General features: G+C 42.6%; 3 protein-coding genes across 10 annotated transcripts in view; 1 reads left to right on the top strand and 2 right to left on the bottom strand.

Moving 5' to 3' along the window:
- SLC9B2 (solute carrier family 9 member B2) overlaps positions 1-8,803 on the bottom strand; it is a 64,596-nt gene extending 55,793 nt beyond the window's left edge. The window contains exons 1-3 of one of the 6 annotated variants that reach the window (XM_070372075.1): positions 8,658-8,803; positions 8,183-8,466; positions 6,757-6,847 (exon numbers count right to left, since the gene is read on the bottom strand). The gene's annotated coding sequence lies outside the window, so the exon portion shown is untranslated. The remainder of the gene's footprint in view (positions 1-6,756; positions 6,848-8,182; positions 8,467-8,657) is intronic. The other 5 variants (XM_070372071.1, XM_070372073.1, XM_070372072.1 and 2 more) reach the window with 5 other exon arrangements.
- Positions 7,615-11,692, top strand: LOC138988266 (uncharacterized). Its single transcript, XM_070372900.1, has 4 exons — positions 7,615-7,661; positions 8,048-8,149; positions 8,708-9,279; positions 11,557-11,692. The coding sequence occupies exons 1-4, from the start codon at positions 7,615-7,617 to the stop codon at positions 11,673-11,675; spliced, it is 840 nt and encodes a 279-aa protein (XP_070229001.1). The 3' UTR covers positions 11,676-11,692.
- The window catches only part of BDH2 (3-hydroxybutyrate dehydrogenase 2), a 27,625-nt gene continuing 16,157 nt past the window's right edge, over positions 11,481-22,948 (bottom strand). For all 3 annotated transcript variants that reach the window (XM_070372076.1, XM_005890476.3, XM_005890475.3), the window contains 5 exons: positions 21,113-21,173; positions 19,797-19,910; positions 14,909-14,967; positions 14,230-14,322; positions 11,481-11,832 (listed from right to left, as the gene is read on the bottom strand). In XM_070372076.1, the coding sequence (XP_070228177.1) occupies positions 11,779-11,832; positions 14,230-14,322; positions 14,909-14,967; positions 19,797-19,910; positions 21,113-21,173 (381 nt within the window). In that variant the 3' untranslated portion in view covers positions 11,481-11,778. The remainder of the gene's footprint in view (positions 11,833-14,229; positions 14,323-14,908; positions 14,968-19,796; positions 19,911-21,112; positions 21,174-22,948) is intronic.

Genomic DNA, 22,948 nt, shown 5'->3' with positions numbered 1-22,948 from the left:
CTGGTCTAAATCAGCCTGTTACATCAGGCCTCTTTGCCAGCTGTTGGTTTAGGACAGAGTATGATTCATTTCTTACCAATGAAAGTTGTGGGCAAAGCTGTTGGGGACTATTGGATAAGAGTCTCCTTCCTGATATAAAGGCAGAGAGGCCAGGGAAGAACGCCTTTCTCCTTTTGTCTTGTCTTGTGTGTGTGTGTGTGTGTGTGTGTGTGTGTGTGTGTGTGTGTGTTAGGGGGGAGGATGAAGCTGTGGATGGGTGACTGTGTTTCTTAGAATTTTAGCAGCCATGATTTACCCATGAAGAAAAAGTCAAGATTAGTTCAGCAGTGGCCACAGGGCTGGAAAAGGTCAGTTTTCATTCCAATCCCAAAGAAAAGCAATGCTAAAGAATGCTCAAACTACCACACAATTGCACTCATCTCACATGCTAGCAAAGTGATGCTCAAAATTCTCCAAGCTAGGCTTGAACAGTACGTGAACTGAGAACTTCCAGATGTTCGAGTTGGATTTAGAAAAGGTAGAGATCAAATTGCCAACATCTATTGGATCACAGAAAAAGCAAGAGAATTCCAGAAAACATCTACTTCTGCTTCATTGACCTTGCTAAAGCCTTTGCCTGTGTGGATCACAATAAACTGTAGAACATTCTGAAAGAGATGGGAATACCAGACCACCTGACCTGCCTCCTGAGAAATCTGTATGCAGGTCAAGAAGCAACAATTAACCAGACATGTAACAACGGACTGGTTCCAAATTGGGAAAGGAGTACATCAAGGCTATACATTGTCACCCTGCTTATTTAACTTATATGCAGAGTACATCATGAGAAATGCTGGACTGGATGAAGCACAAGCTGGTATCAAGATTGCCGGGAGAAACATCAATAACCTCAGATATGCAGATGATACCACCCTTATGGCAGAAAGTGAAGAGGAACTAAAGAGCCTTTTGATGAAAGTGAAAGAGGAGAGTGAAAAAGCTGGCTTAAAACTGAACATTCAGAAAACTAAGATCATGGCATCCGGTCCCATCACTTCATGGCAAATAGATAGGGAAACAATGGAAACGGTGACAGACTTAGTTTTTTTGGGCTCCAAAATCACTGCAGATGGTGACTGCAGCCATGAAACTAAGACTCTTGCTCCTTGGAAGAAAAGCTACGACAAAGCTAGACAGCATATTAAAAAAACAGAGACATTACTTTACCAACAAAGGTCTGTATAGACAAAGCTATCGTTTTTCCAGTAGTCATGTGTGGATGTGAGAGTTGGACCACAAAGAAAGCTGAATGTCAAAGAACTGATGCTTTTAAACTTTGGTGTTGGAGAAGACTCCTGAGAGTCTCTTGGACAGCAAGGAGATCCAACCAGTCCATCCTAAAGGAAATCAGTACTGAATATTCATTGGAAGGACTGATGTTGAAGCTGAAGCTCCAACACTTTGGCCACCTGATGTGAAGAAATGACTTATTGGAAAAGACCCTGATGCTGGGAAAGATTGAAGGTGGGAGGAGAAGGGGATGACAGAGGATGAGATGGTTGGCTGGCATCACCCAGTCAAAGGACATGAATTTGAGCAAACTCCGAGAGTTGGTGATGGACAGGGAAGTCTGGTGTGCTGCAGTCCATGGGTCACAAAGAGTTGGACATGACTGAGCAACTGAACTGAACTGACTGAGCTCATAGAAAGCAACCTGGATCCTGATATCAATGTGCTACAAACCCTGGATCCACTTACCTTCATATATCTCATCATATGAGAAAAGAAGCTAGTATTTTTTTTTTTATATTTATTAAACTAGATGATTTCTTTTTTCTTCCTTCTTTTTTTTTTTCTAATTTTATTTTATTTTTAAACTTTACATAATTGTATTAGTTTTGCCAAATATCAAAATGAATCCGCCACAGGTATACATGTGTTCCCCATCCTGAACCCTCCTCCCTCCTCCCTCCCCATACCATCCCTCTAGGCCGTCCCAGTGCACCAGCCCCAAGCATCCAGCATCGTGCATCGAACCTGGACTGGCAACTCGTTTCCTACATGATATTTTACATGTTTCATTGCCATTCTCCCAAATCTTCCCACCCTCTCCCTCTCCCACAGAGTCCATAAAACTGTTCTATACATCAGTGTCTCTTTTGCTGTCTCGTACACCGGGTTATTGTTACCATCTTTCTAAATACCGTATATATGCGTTAGTATACTGTATTTATGTTTTTCCTTCTGGCTTACTTCACTCTGTATAATAGGCTCCAGTTTCATCCACCTCATTAGAACTGACTCAAATGTATTCTTTTTAATGGCTGAGTAATACTCCATTGTGTATATGCACCACAGCTTTCTTATCCATTCATCTGCTGATGGACATCTAGGTTGCTTCCATGTCTTGGCTATTATAAACAGTGCTGCGATGAACATTGGGGTACACGTGTCTCTTTCCCTTCTGGTTTCCTCAGTGTGTATGCCCAGCAGTGGGATTGCTGGATCATAAGGCAGTTCTATTTCCAGTTTTTTAAGGAATCTCCATACTGTTCTCCAGAGTGGCTGTACTAGTTTGCATTCCCACCAACAGTGTAAGAGGGTTCCCTTTTCTCCACACCCTCTCCAGCATTTATTATTTGTAGACTTTTGGATCGCAGCCATTCTGACTGGTGTGAAATGGTACCTCAGAGTGGTTTTGATTTGCATTTCTCTGATAATGAGTGATGTTGAGCATCTTTTCATGTGTTTGTTAGCCATCTGTATGTCTTCTTTGGAGAAATGTCTATTTAGTTCTTTGGCCCATTTTTTGATTGGGTCATTTATTTTTCTGGAGTTGAGCTGTAGGAGTTGCTTGTATATTTTTGAGATTAGTTGTTTGTCGGTTGCTTCATTTGCTATTATTTTCTCCCATTCTGAAGGCTGTCTTTTCACCTTGCTAATAGTTTCCTTTGATGTGCAGAAGCTTTTAAGGTTAATTAGGTCCCATTTGTTTATTTTTGCTTTTATTTCCAATATTCTGGGAGGTGGGTCATAGAGGAGAAGCTAGTATTTTTGAAGACAGCTTTGGCTGAATATCCTGATACTCAGCCAAAAACATCCTAACCAATACAACAGGTGACTGTTGCAGAGCCAGCTTTGAGAAGCTCAGGAAAGGAGCAGTGATGGGGAACCTTTGGCCTATACATGTCTCCCTGCCTTCTTGATCTTCATAGAGGACAAGCACTGCCTTTGTATTATTGAAATTTCTCAAAAAATATCTAGAAACAGCATTTCAATAGCTAAAAATCAGAGCCAAGTTTTTTAGCACCATTTTTTTTGTCATTAGAGATTACATAGCTTGTCATTTTATATATTTTTTTCTGTCCTATCCCTGAAGTTTAGTTGTAATATTTGAATACTGAATTTTAAAAAGTTAGGTTTACAAACATTTTATTGTTTTCTAAACTTCTACTCATGAAGTAAATAAAACAAGAGCAACAAAAACACCACTACCATCGCTGTCTAAGGTTTTATATTTTACTTTCTCTACTTGGTAAAGTTCTACTAGTCATTCTCATAACTCAAATGTCACCTTCCCGATCAGTATTTCCTAACTTCATATAGACTAACTCTGTCCCTTTTTCGCCCTGAGGACTCATTCATTCATTCAACAAACATTTATTAAGCTCTTATTGTGTTGTAGTCCTTGTTTTGGGGATTTGAAATGTAAATTGTTCCTATACTCAAAGGTTGCTACCTAGTCAGAGAATGACAATTCATTTCCTAGGCAACCATAATGGAGTGTGGTAAGTTTTGATTTTAGGCACATGGGTTAAGCAACCCCATCTTTTCACAATGAGTGAAGTTCATCAGACTTTCACTGGGTCTCTATGGTGTGTAAAGCACTGAGATATTAAGATGACTTAGACGCAGTCTCTTCTTCTTAAGAAAGGGACAAAGATTGCTATGTGCTCACCAAACCTGTTTCTTTTGCTGCCTGGGCACACAGATAGCTGACATTTCCCAGCCTCCCTTGCAGGTCAGTTTGGCAAGTCCCCGAGTCTGGCAAGGGGATATGGGCATCAATGATGTATTGTACTTCCATTGCTGTAAGAAATTTCCCATGTAATCCTCCACATGTTCTCTCTTTTCCTGTCCATTTCCTAGAAACTAAGGACTCCAAGGCCTTAGGGGATTGCAAAGCCATAATATAAAGAGTTAGAGTTCCTGAATCACTGAGTAGAAGGCCACCAGCTGAACATCTGGCTAGATTTTATATGAGTAAGAATTAAGTTTCTACTGTGTTAAGTTACTGAGGTTTTTGAGATTATCTGTTATAGCAGTGGGTGCCACCTTAAGGTCATTTAATTATAACGTAAGACGTGCAGGCATAGAGTTAAACAGGGGAGAGGAGATACTGCCCTGCTTGGCTCATACTTGAATCAAGCCTTGAAAAATGACTTAATCTCGTAAAGAAAATAAAGACCATCATAGGCAGAGGAAACGCATGATTAAAGGATAAGGGGTGAAAAGAAAATTACATATAGGGAAGTTTGCGCACACCAATGCCAACGAGAGCATAATGAGCATAATATGCAAAATATAGAGTGGTCAGAGGAAAATCGACATGAAAGCCCTGAATGTGAATCCTTGTGTGAATTAATGAATCCTCCTAATTGGGCTATTTGGGGCGAGTTACTCAGTCAATCTGGATCATTTTCTTCATCTGCAAAATGGTGACAATGCCTATGTCGCAGAAAATCTTAAACCAGTACTAAGTACATCATGGAGTCCCCCAAATTCCCCTAGTACTTTATCTTTCCAAGATTTTCCTATAATCTTATAGGAAAGCAGCACACATGTGCCATGCTGAAGAGCACAGATAAGAGACACTAGTAAACTCACACCTTTCATTCCTCCTTGTGAACTACAGAAACATAAATAATAGATTCCTAAAAAAAAACCACAAAGAGCTTTCATTTGTATTGGCCAGATATACTTAATAGCTTTATGCACGCATGCGTACCAAGACGTTTCAGTCATGTCTGACTCTTTGTGACCCTATGGACTGTAGCCTGCCAGGCTCCTCTGTCCATGGGATTTTCTAGGCCAGAATACTGGAGTGGGTTGTCATGCCTTCCTCCAGGGGATCTTCTAGATCCAGGGATCGAACCATAGTCTCTTACCTCTCCTGCATTGGCAGGTGGATTCTTCACCACTAGTGCCACCTGGGAAGCCCTAACAGCTCTATAAGGCTGTTAAAAGCTCTTCAGAACTTAACCACAATTGCACCCTCCTTAGCATGCATCACCCATGACTACAAAGAATGCTCCCTCATTACACAAGTGCATATACAGGTAGCTCCATGTCCCCACACACCATCTTCCTATGCTTTATGTGACCAAAGATGTAAATTCTTTTCCCCCAGAGGAAAAATCTATCATTAGGGTTTGTGTGCCAACCAAGAACCAGTGCAGTCACTCAGTTGTGTCTGACTCTTTGTGACCCCATGAATCACAGCACCTGTCCATCACCAACTCCCGGAATTCACTCAAACTCACGTCCATCGAGTCGGTGATGCCATCCAGCCATCTCATCCTCTGTCATCCCCTTCTCCTCCTGCCCCCAATCCCTCCCAGCATCAGCATCTTTTCCAATGAGTCAACTCTTCGCATGAAGTGCCCAAAGTACTGGAGTTTCAGCTTTAGCATCAGTCCTTCCAAAGAACACCCAGGGCTGATCTCCTTCAGAATGGACTGGTTGGATCTCCTTGCAGTCCAAGGGACTCTCAAGAGTCTTCTCCAACACCACAGTTTAAAAGCATCAATGCTTTGGTGCTCAGCTTTCTTCACAGTCCAACTCTCACATCCATACATGACCACTGGAAAAACCATAGCCTTCACTAGACGGACCTTTGTTGGCAAAGTAATATCTCTGCTTTTGAATATGCTATCTAGGTTGGTCATAACTTTGCTTCCAAGGAGTAAGCGTCTTTTAATTTCATGGCTGCAGTCACCATCTGCAGTGATTTTGGAGCCCCCAAAAATAAAGTCTGACACTGTTTCCACTGTTTCCCCATCTATTTGCCATGAAGTGATGGGACCGGATGCCATGATCTTTGTTTTCTGAATGTTGAGCTTTAAGCCAACTTTTTCACTCTGCTCTTTCACTTTCATCAAGAGGTTTTTGAGTTCCTCTTCACTTTCTGCCATAAGGGTGGTATCATCTGCACATCTGAGGTTATTGATATTTCTCCCGGCAATCTTGATTCCAGCTTGTGCTTCTTCAAGCCCAGGGCTCCTCATGATGTACTCTGCATATAAGTTAAATAAGCAGGGTGACAATATACAGACTTGACATACTTCTTTTCCTATTTGGAACCAGTCTGTTGTTCCATGTCCAGTTGTCCACGTGTAGAGTCTTCTCTTGTGTTGTTGGAAGAGGGTGTTTGCTATGACCCAAGAACCAGTGGTCTCCCAATTATCAACAGGACTAGAGGGGACTTCCCTGGTGGTCAGGTGGCTAAGACTCCACACGCTCCCATTGTAGGGGGCCTAGGTTTGATACCTGGTCAGGGAACTACACCCCACATGCAGCAATTAGGAGTTAGCATACAGCAACTAAAGATCCAGCATGTCTCAACTAAGACCCGGCACAGTCTAACAAATAAATATAAAATAAAATAATCTTCATATAAACAAACAAACAAAATAACAGAACTAATGAACCAGATAGTGAGCAATCCCTTGTTACATAACATACTCTGAGAATGTTTTAAATGAAGAAATGTTTTACCTTATACTTGTCAAATAAGAGACTTCAGAGATAGTCTGTTCTATGGGTAACAAACTCAAGTTCCTTCAGGGGCCAACTCAAATATGCGGTTCTGTAGAAACAAGAGAGAACAGGGTCCAACTGAAGGCATTAAAATCACTGTCAGCCCCTGGATCTCATCTCATGGTTTCATTCCCCATCTAAAGAAACTGAAGAGATTAGGTTCGGGTGACTTTTGGAGGCTACATAGCAAACATATTATGCAGGGTTGAGCGGAAAACAGAAACCATGCCAAGTTATTTTAAGCCAAAAGAGATTTTATAGAAAGAATTAGGTGACTTGGCGAAAGGCTAGAGATTGTTGAAAGGGCTACGAGTGCAGGGTCTTGGCTGGGCCTCCAGGAGCAACTTCTAGAACACCAGTGGATGAGGCACTGGGGAATACACTATTTTTGCCACTATCAGGAGAAACCGTGGAGTTCAAGAACATACTGTAGCTCTGACCCCTGAGAAGCTGGGATCTGGAAGCTTATCTGGGCAAGGAACTTAGAATCTGTTTTCTGTCACCCCGCACTGCCTCCTGATAGCCAGAAAGCTGATGATTCAATATGGCATGCTGAGACTGGTTACTCTAAGTCCGTCCCTACACCCACAGTTCTGGAAACTGGACACCAGCATCTCATGCACCTTCTGTGCCAACATAAAAGAGCCAAAAAAATATCAGGGAGACGGTCTCTGTCTCATCTCTGCCTCCGAGATCTCAGACAAGCCATCCAGAAGTCTAATTCACATCCAGAACTCTAAATGGACCAAAGTCTGAGAAATGTTTTCAGCTTTCCAGTTTCTCCTGTACAGGAAGGAATGCTAGCAGCAGGTAGGAATGAATGCAAGCGCCAAACCTCCATACCCAGCACAGCAGCTTTCTGTGTAGGCCCAGGAATCAGACCTCCACCACTGACCTGTCCCCACTTACCCTATCATACCTTCTATGGAAACCCCCCAAAAGCAAAAATCTAGTAAATAGGGCTGTAATTCTAAAGACCTTACGCTAAAAAATATGTGAACGGGTCATTTTATTTACATCATTAGGTACAGGGTAAATCACACTACCTAATTTAATTGTTATATTAAGTATACTGTATATTCTTAATATTATATATTCTTGTATATTCTGACCCATTGGATTTTGAGCTCCTGAATGGCAGAAACTGTATTTAATTCATATTTGTATCTCCTGTCCCCAGGTCTGCTCGGCCCAGAGAAGATGCACAGGCATTTGCTGAATTGAAGTTTTACTCTTGACTCACTAATAGAAACAGTAAACCAGAATTTCATGAGCTACAGTATAGCAGCGATAGTATCAGGAGGCGGTCCCGCTACAGAGGCATGGGGAAAGGGGGTTTTCATCTTTCAAAGTAATCAGAGGTAGATCTGGCTAAGCAAGGTACCTGCTCTGTCTCTGTCCACGGGTGTTCTGGATTTCTCGATGGGATGCTCAAGTTAGTGGTGTCTTCCCGCTTAGTCTTTTGGGGCAACAAAACACACCAGAGTCCAGCGTGAGATTACAAGGATGCCATAAGAAGCTGATGCCTGATAAGTAAAATACAGCCCCAGACTCAGCGTGAGCTCTGAGCGGGGGCTTATTTATATTCCCCAATCAGCAGGATCTGATTAGTCTCAGCACATCAGGGGGGCTAACCTAGGTTAGCACTCCCGACAACGTCTAGTGGATCTGAGAACAAAATCAAACAAGAAAAACTTACTCCAATAACAACAACGGTAGACAGACACACACAGCCAGCCAGCCAGCCAGCAGCCTCCACGCCGCATACAATCAGAAGGCGCTGGGCGCTCGGCCTCGCACAAAGCTGCAGCCGCGACGCCGCTTTAATTTACACTCACTGCCCTCCAGGGGGTACTCACCTCGAGCTCTCCGGCTCCGGCACCCGGCTCAGCCTGGCAGATTAGAAAAGGGGCTCGCAGGTCTGCGGGGGAGCCCGGTGGAGCGGCTTTCCTGGTGGCGCATCGCCCCAGGCGGCGCCGGAGGCTGCAGTTATTTCAGATAGAGGGGCGCGCGGCCCCGCCCACCCACGCCCTCCCCGCCGGTGGCGAGGGCGGTCCCGGGAACTAGGCCGGGCACCCGCTGGGTGGACCCGGCTGGGAGCCCGCTTGGGTTGGGGTTCAGGAGCGGCCGCTCCAGGCGTCCTCCGCGGGTTTGGGGCCGCCGGGCGCGGATGCACGGCTTTGCTCTGGCCCCGGAGAACCGCAAGTCCACCCGCCGGGACCCAGGAGCGGCTCCGTGCGTTTGGAGGCCTGGCTGGCCCCTGGAGACCAGGCTATCGCCTCTCCCTGGGAAGCCACGGGTTGGCGGCCCAGCGTGCGCCGACCCCAGCGATGACGAGTTCCTGGGCGAGGACGCGCAGCGCTGCCGTTCGCAGAGTCGGGAGTGCGGCCCGCGCAACCTATTGCTGGCTTAACATTCACATCTACATTCTGGATTTTCACTCCACCTTTTTAGTTGTGTTGTTTAGAAGTGTCTTCTCAGGTGAGGCGGGTGGACCTCTGTTCAGATGACCGATTAAGTGAATGAAAGACTTGTCCTTTCCCTTTTTATGGCTTAACACTTGCCCTTCTTGCTGTGTTGTTTTAGATTTTTACGTTCCCAATCAGCATCCATTTAATTCTGCCTTCTATTTCCATGTCTTCCTTTCCTCTATCTTTTCCTCCCCCTTCTCTTTCACCTAATTGTGTATATATGCGCCTATGCCCCTTTCAGGGTAATTTTTATTTCTTTCAGAAATAAAATTGTCTTACCCGTTTTCCCCTCCTTTAAGCAACGGCCAATTTTAGTCTCCAACAGCCAGAAATCATTCATTCTCCTTTCTTAGGACCTCACTTTCGGAGAAAGGGATGAACCTAGATTCCATCTAATAAGCATCTAAAGTGACTATATTCCTAAACGAACTCGTACTCTCTGAAAGCTTGCACGTTTCCTGTGACACCCAGCTTCCTCAGCACAGGAATGAAATATATTTTCCCATTTCTTTCAATTGCATGATCATTGATGTGTCACCCAATTTGATTAGCACAGCTTTGGAGAACATTGAACTTTTGGACTAGTTTTTTGCTTTTTTATTGTTTATAATGTTCTATAGTTTACAGTTGTGAGTTTCCCTGGTGGCCCAGTGGTAAAGAATCTGCCTGCAATGCAGGAGACACAGGTTCAATCCCTGGGTGGGGGCGATTCCCTGGAGGAGGGTCTGGCAACCACTCCAGTGTTCTTGCCCGGGAAATCCCATGGACAGAGGAGCCTGGCAGGCTGCAGTCCATGGGGTCACAAAGAATCGGACAGGCCTTAACAACTGAGTAGGCATGCATGCTTATAGTTATCTCTGAGAAAAATTCTGAGGGAGAATTTGTTAATATTTAGAATCCATTTTGTAGTATTCATCATGTATTTATTTAGAATTCATGTTTTCATAGCTTACATATATATGTATACTGACTCAGAGCATTAAGTATAGTTCATAACATACTTAAAAGCTTCAGTGTTCCATTAGTTCACTTGATAATAAGTTATAACATTCTGATTACATTACATCAAAAGAAACCCAAGTCATTTGGCACAATTCTGTAATTTTACAAAGCAGAAAACTAAAATCGTAGATAAATTGGATGACCTGGGGTCTCGGTAAAAAAACCAAGCTATACGTGCTCCAGTAGTGGGATACCTGGACCAGACCGCTAAGGCAAATCTTATCATCAGTGGACTCTTCAGACAGGCTAGTCAAAATACCTGGACCAGACCGCTAAGGCAAATCTTATCATCAGTGGACTCTTCAGACAGGCTAGTCAAAATACCTGGACCAGACCGCTAAAGCAAATCTTATCATCAGTGGACTCTTCAGACAGGCTAGTCAAAATATCCTTTGCTCTCAGGTTTAACTCACCCTCATCAACTGCATGTTCTGCTTCATACATACAATTTTAACCTTTATTTAACCTGTTATTGTCCGTTTCAAAATTGTCCTTGTTAATATTACAGTTATAAGACAAAAGACTAAGAATCACTGCTCATTTACTGAGATCTGTAGGTGCATCATACATATCGTTTGGCCTTCTGAGCTAACAACAAATAAAGCACAAACATAAAACTCTAAAAGAGCAAGAAAAAACTTCTCCCTACTAGTATGTTATGGAATTATTTTCTATGGATTTATATTGAAATGTTTATTTTCTTTAGTTTTATTTGTTTCTTGTTATATAATTCATTTCTATTTATTCATCCAGAAACTATTTCTAAGTTTAATGTTCTCTTATCTGCTATGTCAGAATTTGGTGAGGAAATCTATACTTAATCTAAAAATTATCCCTCAAACTGGAAATACTGTGTTAGTTAACTATATGTTTATTATGCCTATGTCAAATATTACTTTTTTTAATAAAGATTTTTTAGTTAGACTAAAAAAAGTACTAAGAAAAGTGATGGCACCCATTAAGTATAAATATCTATGATTATTTTTCTTTTACATAACAGATCAACAATATGTAGTCCTGAACCTAAAACCCTCTAGGTGTTGGTTACTGAGGCCAAACTCCTTTATACCTTTGGTGTTCATTTATAATGGTGTAAAATTTTAAAATGAGTACCCACATAGAGATCAATGCAGAACTGTACAAAAATATCTGAATGTTGGGAAATAGAAATAAAATAGAAATGAATACCGTTTAAAAAAAAAACAACTATTTTTCTTCATATTCACATTTTAATTTTTACATGCTTACAAACTGAGGCTTATTCTTAAAATATTCTTTTTTGCAGTGAGTTCATTATCTCACCAAACTACAGTGATTTCAGAACAGACTATAAAGAGATTAATGTATTTAAAGACTCAGATTCTTGTGAACAATGACATCATCAAAAGGTCTCATTTTCATTGATGTGCCGTTAACTGGAAAGAGAGGATGGGTGAGTTTTCTTCGTAAGTAGGTTAACTGTGGTCAGGAAGGGCCCACCTTCCCAGCAGGGAGACCCTGACTGAAGTCACAAACTCCAGCCTCCATCAATGATGACAGGATTCCCCGTGATGTAGGCAGACTGCAGTGGTAAAGACAAGGAGACCAAACAGTTAGCCAGGTTGTGTTTCTTCAGTTTTCCTGATTGAGACAGCTGAACAGTTTATTCTCACAGTACTAGGAAATCTCACTTAACAAAGAGCAGTTAGAAAAATCTGAATTAAATTCCAGATGATTTAAAACTGCTGAGTGTTCTCATGATCTGGGGCTAACTGGATTCTTGCTGGTGTCTGAATTAATGTCACATTCTAAGAGTGTTTGGTATCAGAATCAGAAAGTTAAAATTCTGTGATACGGAGCCATTCCCTGAATTAGGATAAAGCATAGGCTAAAATAGTGTATTTTCATTTTGAAACTCAGAAGTATTCTAAACTAGCTGAGTTTTATGCCACTAATAAACTTTTGAACATCATAAAGTGTGTCAGTCATAAAGTGGTCATGTCAATCACCAAACAGAACTTTGTTTAAAAAGATGTACACTTAGTTAATCAATATACATGGCTAATTCCAGGAACTGAATAGCACTAAATGTATTTTTTTAAATTTATGTGAATAATAATTACTATAATCTATTCACCAAGAAAACAATTTATACTAGTTTCAGACATCTAAATCTGTACAAAACTAAAGGAGTTTAAAAATTTATGGGTTTTTTTCCCATAGAATTTTTATTTTTCCAAAGAATTAAAGCTGAAGTGATTCTTGTGGTAGAGATTTAGAAATATTTTAACTTAAACCTTTGGATAATGGATAATCAAGACTCACATCTGTGCTCTTAGTTTTAAATACATCTGAAACCTAAAATAATGGAAGAGGTAGGAAGGAAAAGACATCATAACAGGAGTACAGAGTGTTGTAAAGTACAACATATGAAAACTGAGCATATAAAACATTTAGGTAAATGAATGGGTTAGTAGTCACTCTACCAAGAAACAACCCCCAGTTTCACTTAGATTTTTTAAAAGGCAGGCTGTCTGATCACATATGGACTCTTCAGGATCTTTTTAAAAGGCAAAGGTCCTTTTGTTGTGTATTTCAAGCCAGAGTGTTCCCAAATATTTGCTAACCTGGAGTTGGTGATGGACAGGGAGGCCTGGCGTGCTGCGATTCATGGGGTCGCAAAACAGTCGGACACGACTGAGTGACTGATCTGATCTGATCTGAAGCTCTGGCTAAATCAGGGCAATTTAGCTTATCAGCAGTACCCCCAGATCAAACGAGCTTTTCTGAAGACATGGATTCAGAGAAATCAAAATGGTCAATATACTGGTTCCATCACAATCTGTCCAGCAGTTTTCTCAGCTATGAAAAAGAAAAACTGCTACAAATAGTTCTGAGAAGTAGTCACTACTCTGTCGCTAAAACATTTCAACCTCTGCGTTTGTCACATTCACCAACTACCGGATGTGTACAAGTTTCATTCAGGAGATGCTGACTGATCAGTAACACACCTCCTTACTCCCACCTACCCCTGCTTTTCTTTTTTTAGTTTCCTGGTTGGTTATTACTCAAAGGCATAAAACACAGGGGATGTTTTCGTGCTCTATACCTTATAGGAAATATTTCTAACAAAAAAGTTTCTGTTTTCACAACTGTATGTCATTGGTGGCTCAGATGCTAAAGCATCTGCCTGCAATGCAGGAGACCCGGGTTCAATCCCTCGGTTTAGAAGATCCCCTGGAGAAGGGTGTGGCTATCCACTCCAGTATTCTTGCCTGGAGAATCTCATGGACAGAGGCTACAGTTCATGGGGTCGGAAAGAGCGAGTAACACACACATACACACACACACAAAATATACAGCAGCCAATAAGGAAGAAACTGGTTACTAAATACATGCAAAGTGGAAAGAGACAGAACTATGAATTTCCATACATGAATATAAACAAGTAAGAATTCACAGGGGCAAAAAGGAGGATGTAGGGGGATTCTTCTAAACAAATCACTAATAAAACTGAAAGCACCAGATGCTAATTCTTTGCCTCCTGGACACAAATCTGATTTACCCTTTCCCCATTTTACTTGAAGCTCTCACAATTTTGGAGGTTCACTGGTTTGATTTACATTAAGTCACTGCTTAATCATTATATTGTTTCCCAAATTGGTAATTTTTGAAAAGAATGATAAAATTGAGCCATTTAATTTTAATTAAATTGAGCAATTTGAATTTTTTTTCAATCTTTCACCGCTTCATTTGCTATCAGATTTAGCAACATGTAAAGCTGAACGAGGATAAGTTGGTGGCTGAAGTCAAAGTGGCCTTAATGTCAAGCAAATTAAGTCAGCACCTATCCCTACTTTGTAAATGCAACATCTTAGCACCTATATGTGATCACGTCCTAAATTACATTATTTTGATCAGCAAATTGTGGCCAAACGTGATTGAGGATAATGAACCCCCCAGGAGGAACAGTGCTCACTTCATCAGAGGCCAAGTACACGCAGAGCAGGGCTACTTCTTCTGCAGTTGCAAATCTTCCTGTTTTCTGTCTCTTTAGGAAATCGCTCAGTGCCTGTAACCAGAAACCATATTGGACATCAGTGATGTGAGCTGAACTATGAATGCTCCTGCAACACCTGTAGGAGGTCAAAGGCAAGAGGAATCTACAAAGGAACCACTGACTTGACTAAGTATGCATGATACAGGATACAGGACAATATCATTATTGATAATATCATTAACTGTAGACCAAACAGGACTATGGTAACTCCCAAGCTACTCAAACTATTTGTTTTATATTAAAACCTATAGACACCGTGACGGATCAGAAAGTTAGTACTAAAGAAGAGGGCATTTTTATGTTTTTTTAAAATGTGGTAAAATGCACATAATATACAATTTACCATCATAACCAAGTGTAGTGTACAGTTCAGCAGTGTTAAGTAGATCCACAGTATTGTGGCACAAGTCTCCAGAATTCTTTTCATCTTGCAAAGCTGAAACTCCATACCTATAAAACAACTTCCGACCTACTTTCTCCCACCCCCTAGCAACCACCCATCAACCTTTCTGTCTCTACGGATTTGTCTACTCTAGGTAAGGAAGCGGAATTTTTTTTTTAAACCACAGGATTTAAAAATTTAAAACAGTAGCTATACCTCTTCAGGATTTGGTCTGGCTTGTATTCTTTCTTGCAGAGATGGGGTATCAACTGTTCCTAAATAAAAGGAGGGCATTCAGCTTGGTTACTTACTTAGACTGAAAAAGAAATTGGCAATTAAACTTTAAACTTGCTTTCTGTATAATTCAATGATCAGTGAAATTTTTATTCATGACTTGGAGTGACAATTTCTCCTCTACCTGCCTGCCCTTTTATTTAACAGTCTTATAACTTCTTTAATAATGTTTCTATGATTTTCAAAAACACAAGCTATTATTCTTTGTCATACTAGGTAGGGATTATCGGTGAAGCACCCAGCATTCCCAGGACACACTTTGGTCTCATCACATTCACATGATACTTTATGGATAACTTAAGTGGCTCTACATTTTCCTCATTATCTTGAAATTCTCATTGGTTTCAAATTCCTATTTTAACCATTGTTTCATATTTCTCATTGAAAAAAATATAACTTTAAATTATTTTAATTAAAACAAGAAAAATGACTAAAAATGTTTAAATTGTGAGCTATCAGATGTAGCAATGAAGATCCAGCACCATAAATAAATGAATTAAAAAAAAAATTTGTTTTTAAAAAAATCCCACTTAGTTCACATTCCTTACAGAACAAGTTCCCAGGCATTTTTGTTAATTTCTGTGATCTGCAAATTCTCTTTACAGAGCCTTTCTTCTGCTGACAAGACTACTCCAGGAAGACCACATGATCCTTCTAAGGTCATAAAAAAATGATCTCACGGTCATAGCCTCAGCTCCATCCTTAGACCATATTCCTGGGCGTGTCAGGGATTGGACGTTTGCTCGGAAACAATTTCTTTCTTTTGAAACTTTTTATGGGGATATAATTGATTTACAACGTTGTGTTACTTTCAGGTTTACAGCAAAGTGAGTCTGTTATACATGTACATACATCCACTCTTTTTTAGGTTCTTTTCCCTTGGAGGCCACTACCGAGTATTGAGTAGAGTTCCCTGTGCTATGCAGTAGATCCTCGGTTATCTACATCATACAGAGTAGTGTGTGTACATCAGTCCCAATCTCTCAGTTTATCTCCCTCCTTCAGAACCAGAATCTTAATTTTATTATCGTTTGCCATTTCTCTGGAAAGGCTGGGAATCTTCGAAACCTAAAAATCCTGGCTTCTTGCTGTTTAACAGCCCTGTCCTTAGCTTGTCTCTCTGCTCTCACACTTTACTGTGAGCAGGCGGAACCTTCCACAGGATGGGTGGCTGCTGCCTTGGCTATATCGCCTGGCTCATCAGGAACATTTTCCACCCTTCACAGTTACTGCAGGCAATAGTGTTGATGAAATTCTTATACCACATAATAAAAATCTCTCTCTATCCAATTTCTGATATTTTCCTCACTTGCCTCATCAACAGCCTCCTTAGAGTCCAAAATTCTACCAACGGTGTGCTCAAGACAACCTCCTCAAATTCTTGCTGCCCACTGGGGCAGATGCGCACCATATCTTACATGTGACCGGTCTTAATGACTAAGGGTTCCTTTGTGGTTCAGATGCTAAAGAATCTGCCTACTATGCGGGAGACCCGGGCTCGATCCCTGGGTCAGAGAGATCCCCTGGAGAAGGAAATGGCAACCCACTCCAGTATTTCTTGCCTGGGAAATCCCATGGACAGAGGAGCCTGGCAGGCTACAGTCCAAGGGGTTGAAGAGCTGGACACGACTGAGCAACCAACACGTGAAGGCTGAGAGGCAAGCCCAGTCCTCTCCCTCGATTCCAGCCACCTGACTCCGCCGAGTCCCCGTGCAGACTGACGCACGCTGCCATCGTCCACACCAGTCTGGTGTTGAAGTGTCGTCCATCAGTACCATCCCAGACTCTCATTCCTTGTCACATTTTCTTCTGTGACTGGCTCAGTGAGTCAAAGCTAGTTCCCTGTCCCAGACAGTGTGAGGATATATTTTCCAGCCTTCCAAAAAGTCCAGCTTTAAAACAACCACATTTTCCAAATCATTAGACATTTTATTCCACTGGGTAAATGGCACCAAGAATAGCCAACAATATCACCAGTGTGTATGTTAAAACCTAGCAAAACTGTGTCTCTCCTGTCAGATCCTCCTCTTTCTTTTCTTAAAACAACATTTGTTTATTTATTTGTTTTAGTTGTGGCACACAGCATCTTCAGTTGAGACATGTGGCATCTAGTTCTCTGACCAGGGATCAAACCTGGGACCCCTGCAATGGGAGCGCAGTGTCTTAGCCACTGGACTGCCGGGAGAGTCCTGATCCTCCTCTTGGCTAGTGTTACTTGAGTTTACCTTTCCGGTCCAAGAAAAATTAAACAGAACACTTCAATCTTGGAAATTCTGCGGCTTGAAGGTTACTTGGTAGCTTCACCCCTTTTATCTAGTAAGTCAGTGGTTTTCAACCAAGGGGAGACCATGAAGGATGCCATCAGAATCCCCTGTGTTGCTTTCCAAACCATACACAGTGCTCCCCCATCAACTCCTTCCCCGAATTCTGGTGTGCCCCTCGGGTTTGGAAAGGTCCCACGGGTCATTGTGAAATGCTTCTCCACCCCACCCACCACGAGCAGTTGTGAACTACGAAGAGAAACTTTGATTCTGGACATGCAATACTGAATTTGGTTTCAGAGAGGAAGTTGGTAATTCCTCTTCAGCACCCTGAACAGGCAGACTTCATTTTACTGCACTTTGCTTGACTGCACTTCACAAGTACTGCATTTCTTACAAATTGAAGGTCTTTGCAGTGCTTCTTTGAGCAAGTCTACTGGCAGCATTTTCCCAATAATATTTGCTCACTTCGTGTCTCTGTGTCACATTTGGTATTCTTGCAATATTTGAAACATTTTCATTATTACTGTATTCTTTTTTTTAATTAATTAATTTTTTAATTGAAAGATAACTACTTTACAGAATTGTGTTGGTTTCTACCAAACACCAACATGAATCAGCCATAGGTATACATATGTTGCCTTCCTCTTCTGTGGGAGGGAACCGCCCTCCATCTGTGATCAGTGATCTATGCTGTTACTGTTGCAAAAGGATAATGACTCACTGGAGACTCAGATGATGGTTAGCATTTTTTAGCAATAAAATGTTTTTGAATTAAGATATACACATTGTTTTCTTAGGCACACTGCTATTGCACGCTTAATAGACTGCTGTATAGTATAAACATAAATGTCCTTTCTACTAATAATAATCTCTCCTTTTCTCCTTTCCTTTACATGAGGGGCCAGCATACTTTTTAGTCAACAGTGAGAAAGTATTTTTAGCTTCGAGAACCATTTGGTCTGTTACAACTACTCAGCTTTGACTTTGGCATGAAAGCAGACTTAACCAGTACAGAAGCAAACTGGGTGAGATGTGTTCCCATAAAACTGTGTTTACAAAACAGGTGGTGAGTCAGATCTGGCCTGCAGACCACGGTTTGCCGACCCCCTCTGTATAGCATAAAGGAAGGTATTAATCCCTCCTTTTTGCCTATGGGCCACCCCAGGTGACTGACTTGCCTCAGTGGCTCCCTGTGTCCGAAGGCTCCTTCTCCTTCCTGCTGTGCTGGGAGTACAGCCTACTTTTCGCCTTTTCTCTGACAAGACCATCCTGGCCTGCTTCCAAAACACCAAGCCCAGGCCAGTTATGACACAGGGTTTAGAATGGCCCCCATCCACACAAGTAGCATTTAAATACTTTGGATTTGTTGAATCAAAATGGCATCATTTGTGCTAAAGCCCATGATACCAAACCTGTATTTAATGCCTAACCTAACTGCAGTTTCAGTCTTTACCAGAAATAGAATCTTAATCAACCAGTCTGGAATTTTCTGGTCGGCACCCAGTGAGGTATCGGCCTCATGGGCCCTCTCTCCCCCCAGAGGAAGAAGAGGCAATCTGTATGATAAAATTCACGCCATCCCTTCCTCCCTAGACTGGAATAGGGCTTCCCAGGTGGCATAGTGGTAAAGAACCTGCCTGCCAATTGCAGGACATGTAAGAGACGTGGGTTCAATTCCTGGGCTGGAAAGATCCCCCTGGAGGAGGAAATGGCAACCTACTCCAATGCTCTTGCCTGGAAAATCCCATGGGCAGAGGAGCCTGGCAGGCTTACAGTCCTTAGGGTCCCAAAGAGTCGGACACGACTGAAGCAACTCAACACGAACACAGCCTAGAAAATCCTTTTCTTTTCTTTTGCCAATGACTTCCTTGCCCCATCCTCCTTTCCATAAAAACTTTCCATTTGTATAGAACTCCTTGGAGCATCCACCTAGTTGCTAAACAGGATGCCACCTGATTTATGAATCACTGAATACAGCCAATTAGATTTTCAAATTTACTTGGTTGAATTTTGCTTTTTAACACATCTGCAGGTTGTTCCTAATGACTTAGGATCTTATTCCCAACTTACTGTTGGACTATTATCTTAATAACCCCCCTTTTTTTCTCTTTCTAAAAATTGTATTATTTTATACTGGAGTATAGTTGCTTTGCACTGCTGTGTCTGTTTCTGCTGTACTGCAAAGTGAATCAGCTATACGCATACATATATCCCCTCTTTTTTGGATTTTCTTCCCATTAGGTCACCACAGAGCAATGAGTTGAGTTCCCTGTGCTATACGGCAGGTTCTCCTTAGCCATCTCTTTTATACATAGTAGTATATGTATGTCAATCCCAGTCTCCCAATTGGCCCATTCTGCTTTCTTCCCCCTGGTGTCCGTGTTTGTTCCCTACCTCTGTGTCTCTATTAGCCTAGGCTCTTTTTCTTTCGAGCTTTGCCCAGTGACAACACAACATGTGATAAACTAGCCTGCACAGACGCCTTTCAGAGCGGCAGCCAGAAGGTCAGAAAGGTCAAGTTCACGGTCCCACAGTGCCCAGCTCACCTGGACACACACAGTTGCACCGGATACCCTGCTGGATGAAGTCTGCAGCCACGGACTTTGTGAGGCCGATCACGGCCGCCTTGGTTGTGCTGTACACGCACCTGTTCACAACGCCTGAGAAGGAAAGCAGGTGTTAGTCACTCAGGCGTGTCCGACTCTGTGCGACCCCATGGACTGGCTCCGCTATCCATGGGATTCTCCAGGCAAGAATACTGGAGCGGGTTGCCATTCCCTTCTCCAGGGAACCTTCCTGATCCAGGGATGGAAACTGGGTGTCCTGCATTGCAGGCAGATTCTTTACCACTGAGCCACCAGGGCATATCATACCTGAGAAGGAGGGGAGGAAGAAATAAAAAGCAGTCTCCTTTAGGAAGCAGGAGACCACTGTCCTGCTTCCTCACACTCCACCCTTTTAAAAAACTGATATCAGTTCTTCTCCATTAATAGGGCTAGTTTCTGAATCTGGGGACATAGTATCATTGTTGGCACAATTCAGGTGAGACTTCTGTGTTGAGATGCTACATTTAAGTGAGAGCTGTACCCTTAGCTTTTCATCATCAATTGGTAGAACTCTTAGGTGGATTCCAAATTAAAACAAACAAACAAACAAACAAACAACAAGGATAAATCAAAGGGAAACAAAACACAACTCAACCAAACCTATTTCTTTGTATTTCTCTCCCAGGAGGGCTTACTGTGTATCCTTGCTGAAAGAAGGAATGTTATCTCAGCAGTAGCTCCTCCATTCTAAACTCGAAAATCCACCTGTACCATCAGGCATCATCTCCATGTCTGCATCACAGACGTGTTTGCAGCTTGACCTCTCGCTGAGGGCTGGCTCACACGTCTTTGTGCAGCTCTCCCCAGTCCACAGGCAGAGGTCCGTCTCTGGTACCACGAGGGCACTCTGTGCAGAGCTCTGTTGTAATCCTATCACGCTGCAGAAGATGTGTGCTTCCCCATCTCTCTCCCCCTTTGGGGCTGTGGATTCTCTGGGGTCAGGGGCATCTAGTGGATGTTCGGTACATCTTTTTTGATTAATTAAATGGATAAATGTTTCCTTCCCCCATTTTGATCTTCATTTCTATATCCATTTAGAGGGGGAAAAAAAAGGAGGGCAAAGCAAGCAAACTTTAGTTCCATGATTGGTTCATATTTAAGGCAAAAGGCTTGGTGCTTAATTCCAGTTTTAAAAAAAGCAGTTTTGAACTCATGTGTGGGTTACATGATCTCTGCTGTGCTTGTTCCCCAAACCCTTAAGCTCCTGAAGATGTGTCAGTCCATGGGTCATGATTCCCAGAGGAAGACACGCCTACCTTTGATGCTGGAAGCCACAGAGGACATGTTGATAATGTTGCCAGATTTCTGAGCCAGCATCTGCCAAAACAAAACAAAGACAAAAAACCCCCCAAAACATGCTATTCTGTAGGTTAAAAATTCTACCTCTTTAAAAGATGTACATTTGGTGCTTTCCTGGTGTCTCAGTGGTAAAGAATCCACCTGCCAAAGAAGAGATGTGGATTCGATCTCTGATCTGGGAATATGCCACATGCAGTGGAACAACTAAATCCAAGCACAGTAACTCCTGAGCCTGTGCTCTGGAGCCCGGGAGCTGCAGCTACTGAAGCCCACGTGAGCTAGAGCCTGCTGTGTCCTGCAAAAGAGAAGCCACTTCAGTGAGAAGCCTGTGTGCAGTGACTAGAGAGTGGCCCCCGCTCTCGGAAACTACAGAAATGCCCATGCAGCAACAAAGAGCCAGCACGGCCAAAAATAAGAACTAAACTGAAAGATGTGGTGGTGGTGGTTTAGTCGCTAAGCTGTGTCTGACTCTTGAGATCCCATGGACTGTAGCCCTCCAGGCTCCTCTGTCCATGGGATTCTCTAGGCAAGAATACTGGAGTGGGTTGCCGTTTCCTTCTCCAGGGAATCTTCCGGACCCAGGGATCGAACCCAGGTCTCCCGCATTGCAGGCAGATTCTTTACCAACTGAGCTATGAAGGAAGCCCAAAATAAAAGATGTACATTTATTATAGTTTGCAGAGCTACCTTATTAACAGTTAACATTAAGCACCGTGAAGCAGCTTTAATGGTCTCACCCAGTCACTCCCGGGAACTGACGGCCTGTGTATACATCGGCAGGAACTTTACTCAAGGGGTTACTGCCTTCCTGGGGCATAAGAGCATCGGCAAGACCAAGAAGGGACCCTGAACTAAATGAAAGGCTGATGAATGTTAATGTTACTGTGTGTTCCTGATGGAACACTCTTACCATGTATCATTCTTGTTGACTACTTACTGTGGTCAGATACAGAGTCACGACCAGCGATTCAAAGACAGATGACTCAGTCCCGGCCTGCCTGTAGAACTACCAGTCTGATCCAAGTAGCCGATACAATCTGCAGCAGGAATGTTATCTCAGCAGTAGTTCCTTCATGCTAAACTCAAAAATCCACCTGTACCATCGTGCATCATCTCCATGTCTGCAGAGTCCGACACAGAGAAGGAGTCGGGTGTGGCGAGAAGGAGTCAGCCAAGGTTGCGGGGCATGCAGAGGATGGCTGATGTTTTGAAAGCTGGAATATTAGAAAGCTGCAGAGGCCAAAGGGGCTAAATTTAGGAATTTGGGTTTAAACCAGAAGGCAATGCGGTGGAGACAATGAGGGGTTTAATGCAGAGGGGAGTGGCATGCTCAGATTTGCAGGTTAGAAAAATTACCCTGTCTCATGTACAGGGGATCACTGGAAGATGATGCAGGGATTTAGGAAATGAGGGGCCTCAGCGATAAAGAATCTGCCTGCCAGTGTAGGTCAGGAAGATGCCCTGGAGTCGGAAATGGCAGCTCACTCTAGTATTGTTGCCTGGGAAATCCCATGGACAGAGGAGCCTGGCAGACTGCAGTCCATGGGGTCGCGGAGTCGGACACGGCTCAAGGGTAGAGACCAGAGATGTCTGTGGGCAACAGAGGTGGAGACAATTGAGGTAACTCGATTGGGACTTGGGACCTGGCTGCCTGCAGTGAGGGCTCTACCCCCCACCCCATCTAAGGCAGTGTTACCCAACAATACCTCCATCAGAATCCCCCATGGAAAGTGTGAAGGTCTTAAAAGGAGGGTGTGTGACTGTTCTGTCTTCCTAGACAGGGTACCCAGCAG

The sequence above is a fragment of the Bos mutus genome, chromosome 6 (genome assembly GCF_027580195.1).
Source record: "Bos mutus isolate GX-2022 chromosome 6, NWIPB_WYAK_1.1, whole genome shotgun sequence".
NCBI classification, from domain to species: Eukaryota; Metazoa; Chordata; class Mammalia; order Artiodactyla; family Bovidae; genus Bos; species Bos mutus.
This window is presented reverse-complemented; position numbering and strand designations above follow the sequence as displayed.

Coding starts and splice junctions, on each gene's coding strand:
- LOC138988266 (XM_070372900.1), top strand. CDS start 7,615: ATGAATGCAAGCGCCAAACCTCCATACCCAGCACAGCAGCTTTCTGT. Junction 8,150..8,707: donor GGGGGTTTTCATCTTTCAAA/GTAATCAGAGGT, acceptor AGATTAGAAAAG/GGGCTCGCAGGTCTGCGGGG. Junction 9,280..11,556: donor GTTTAGAAGTGTCTTCTCAG/GTGAGGCGGGTG, acceptor TCTTTTTTGCAG/TGAGTTCATTATCTCACCAA.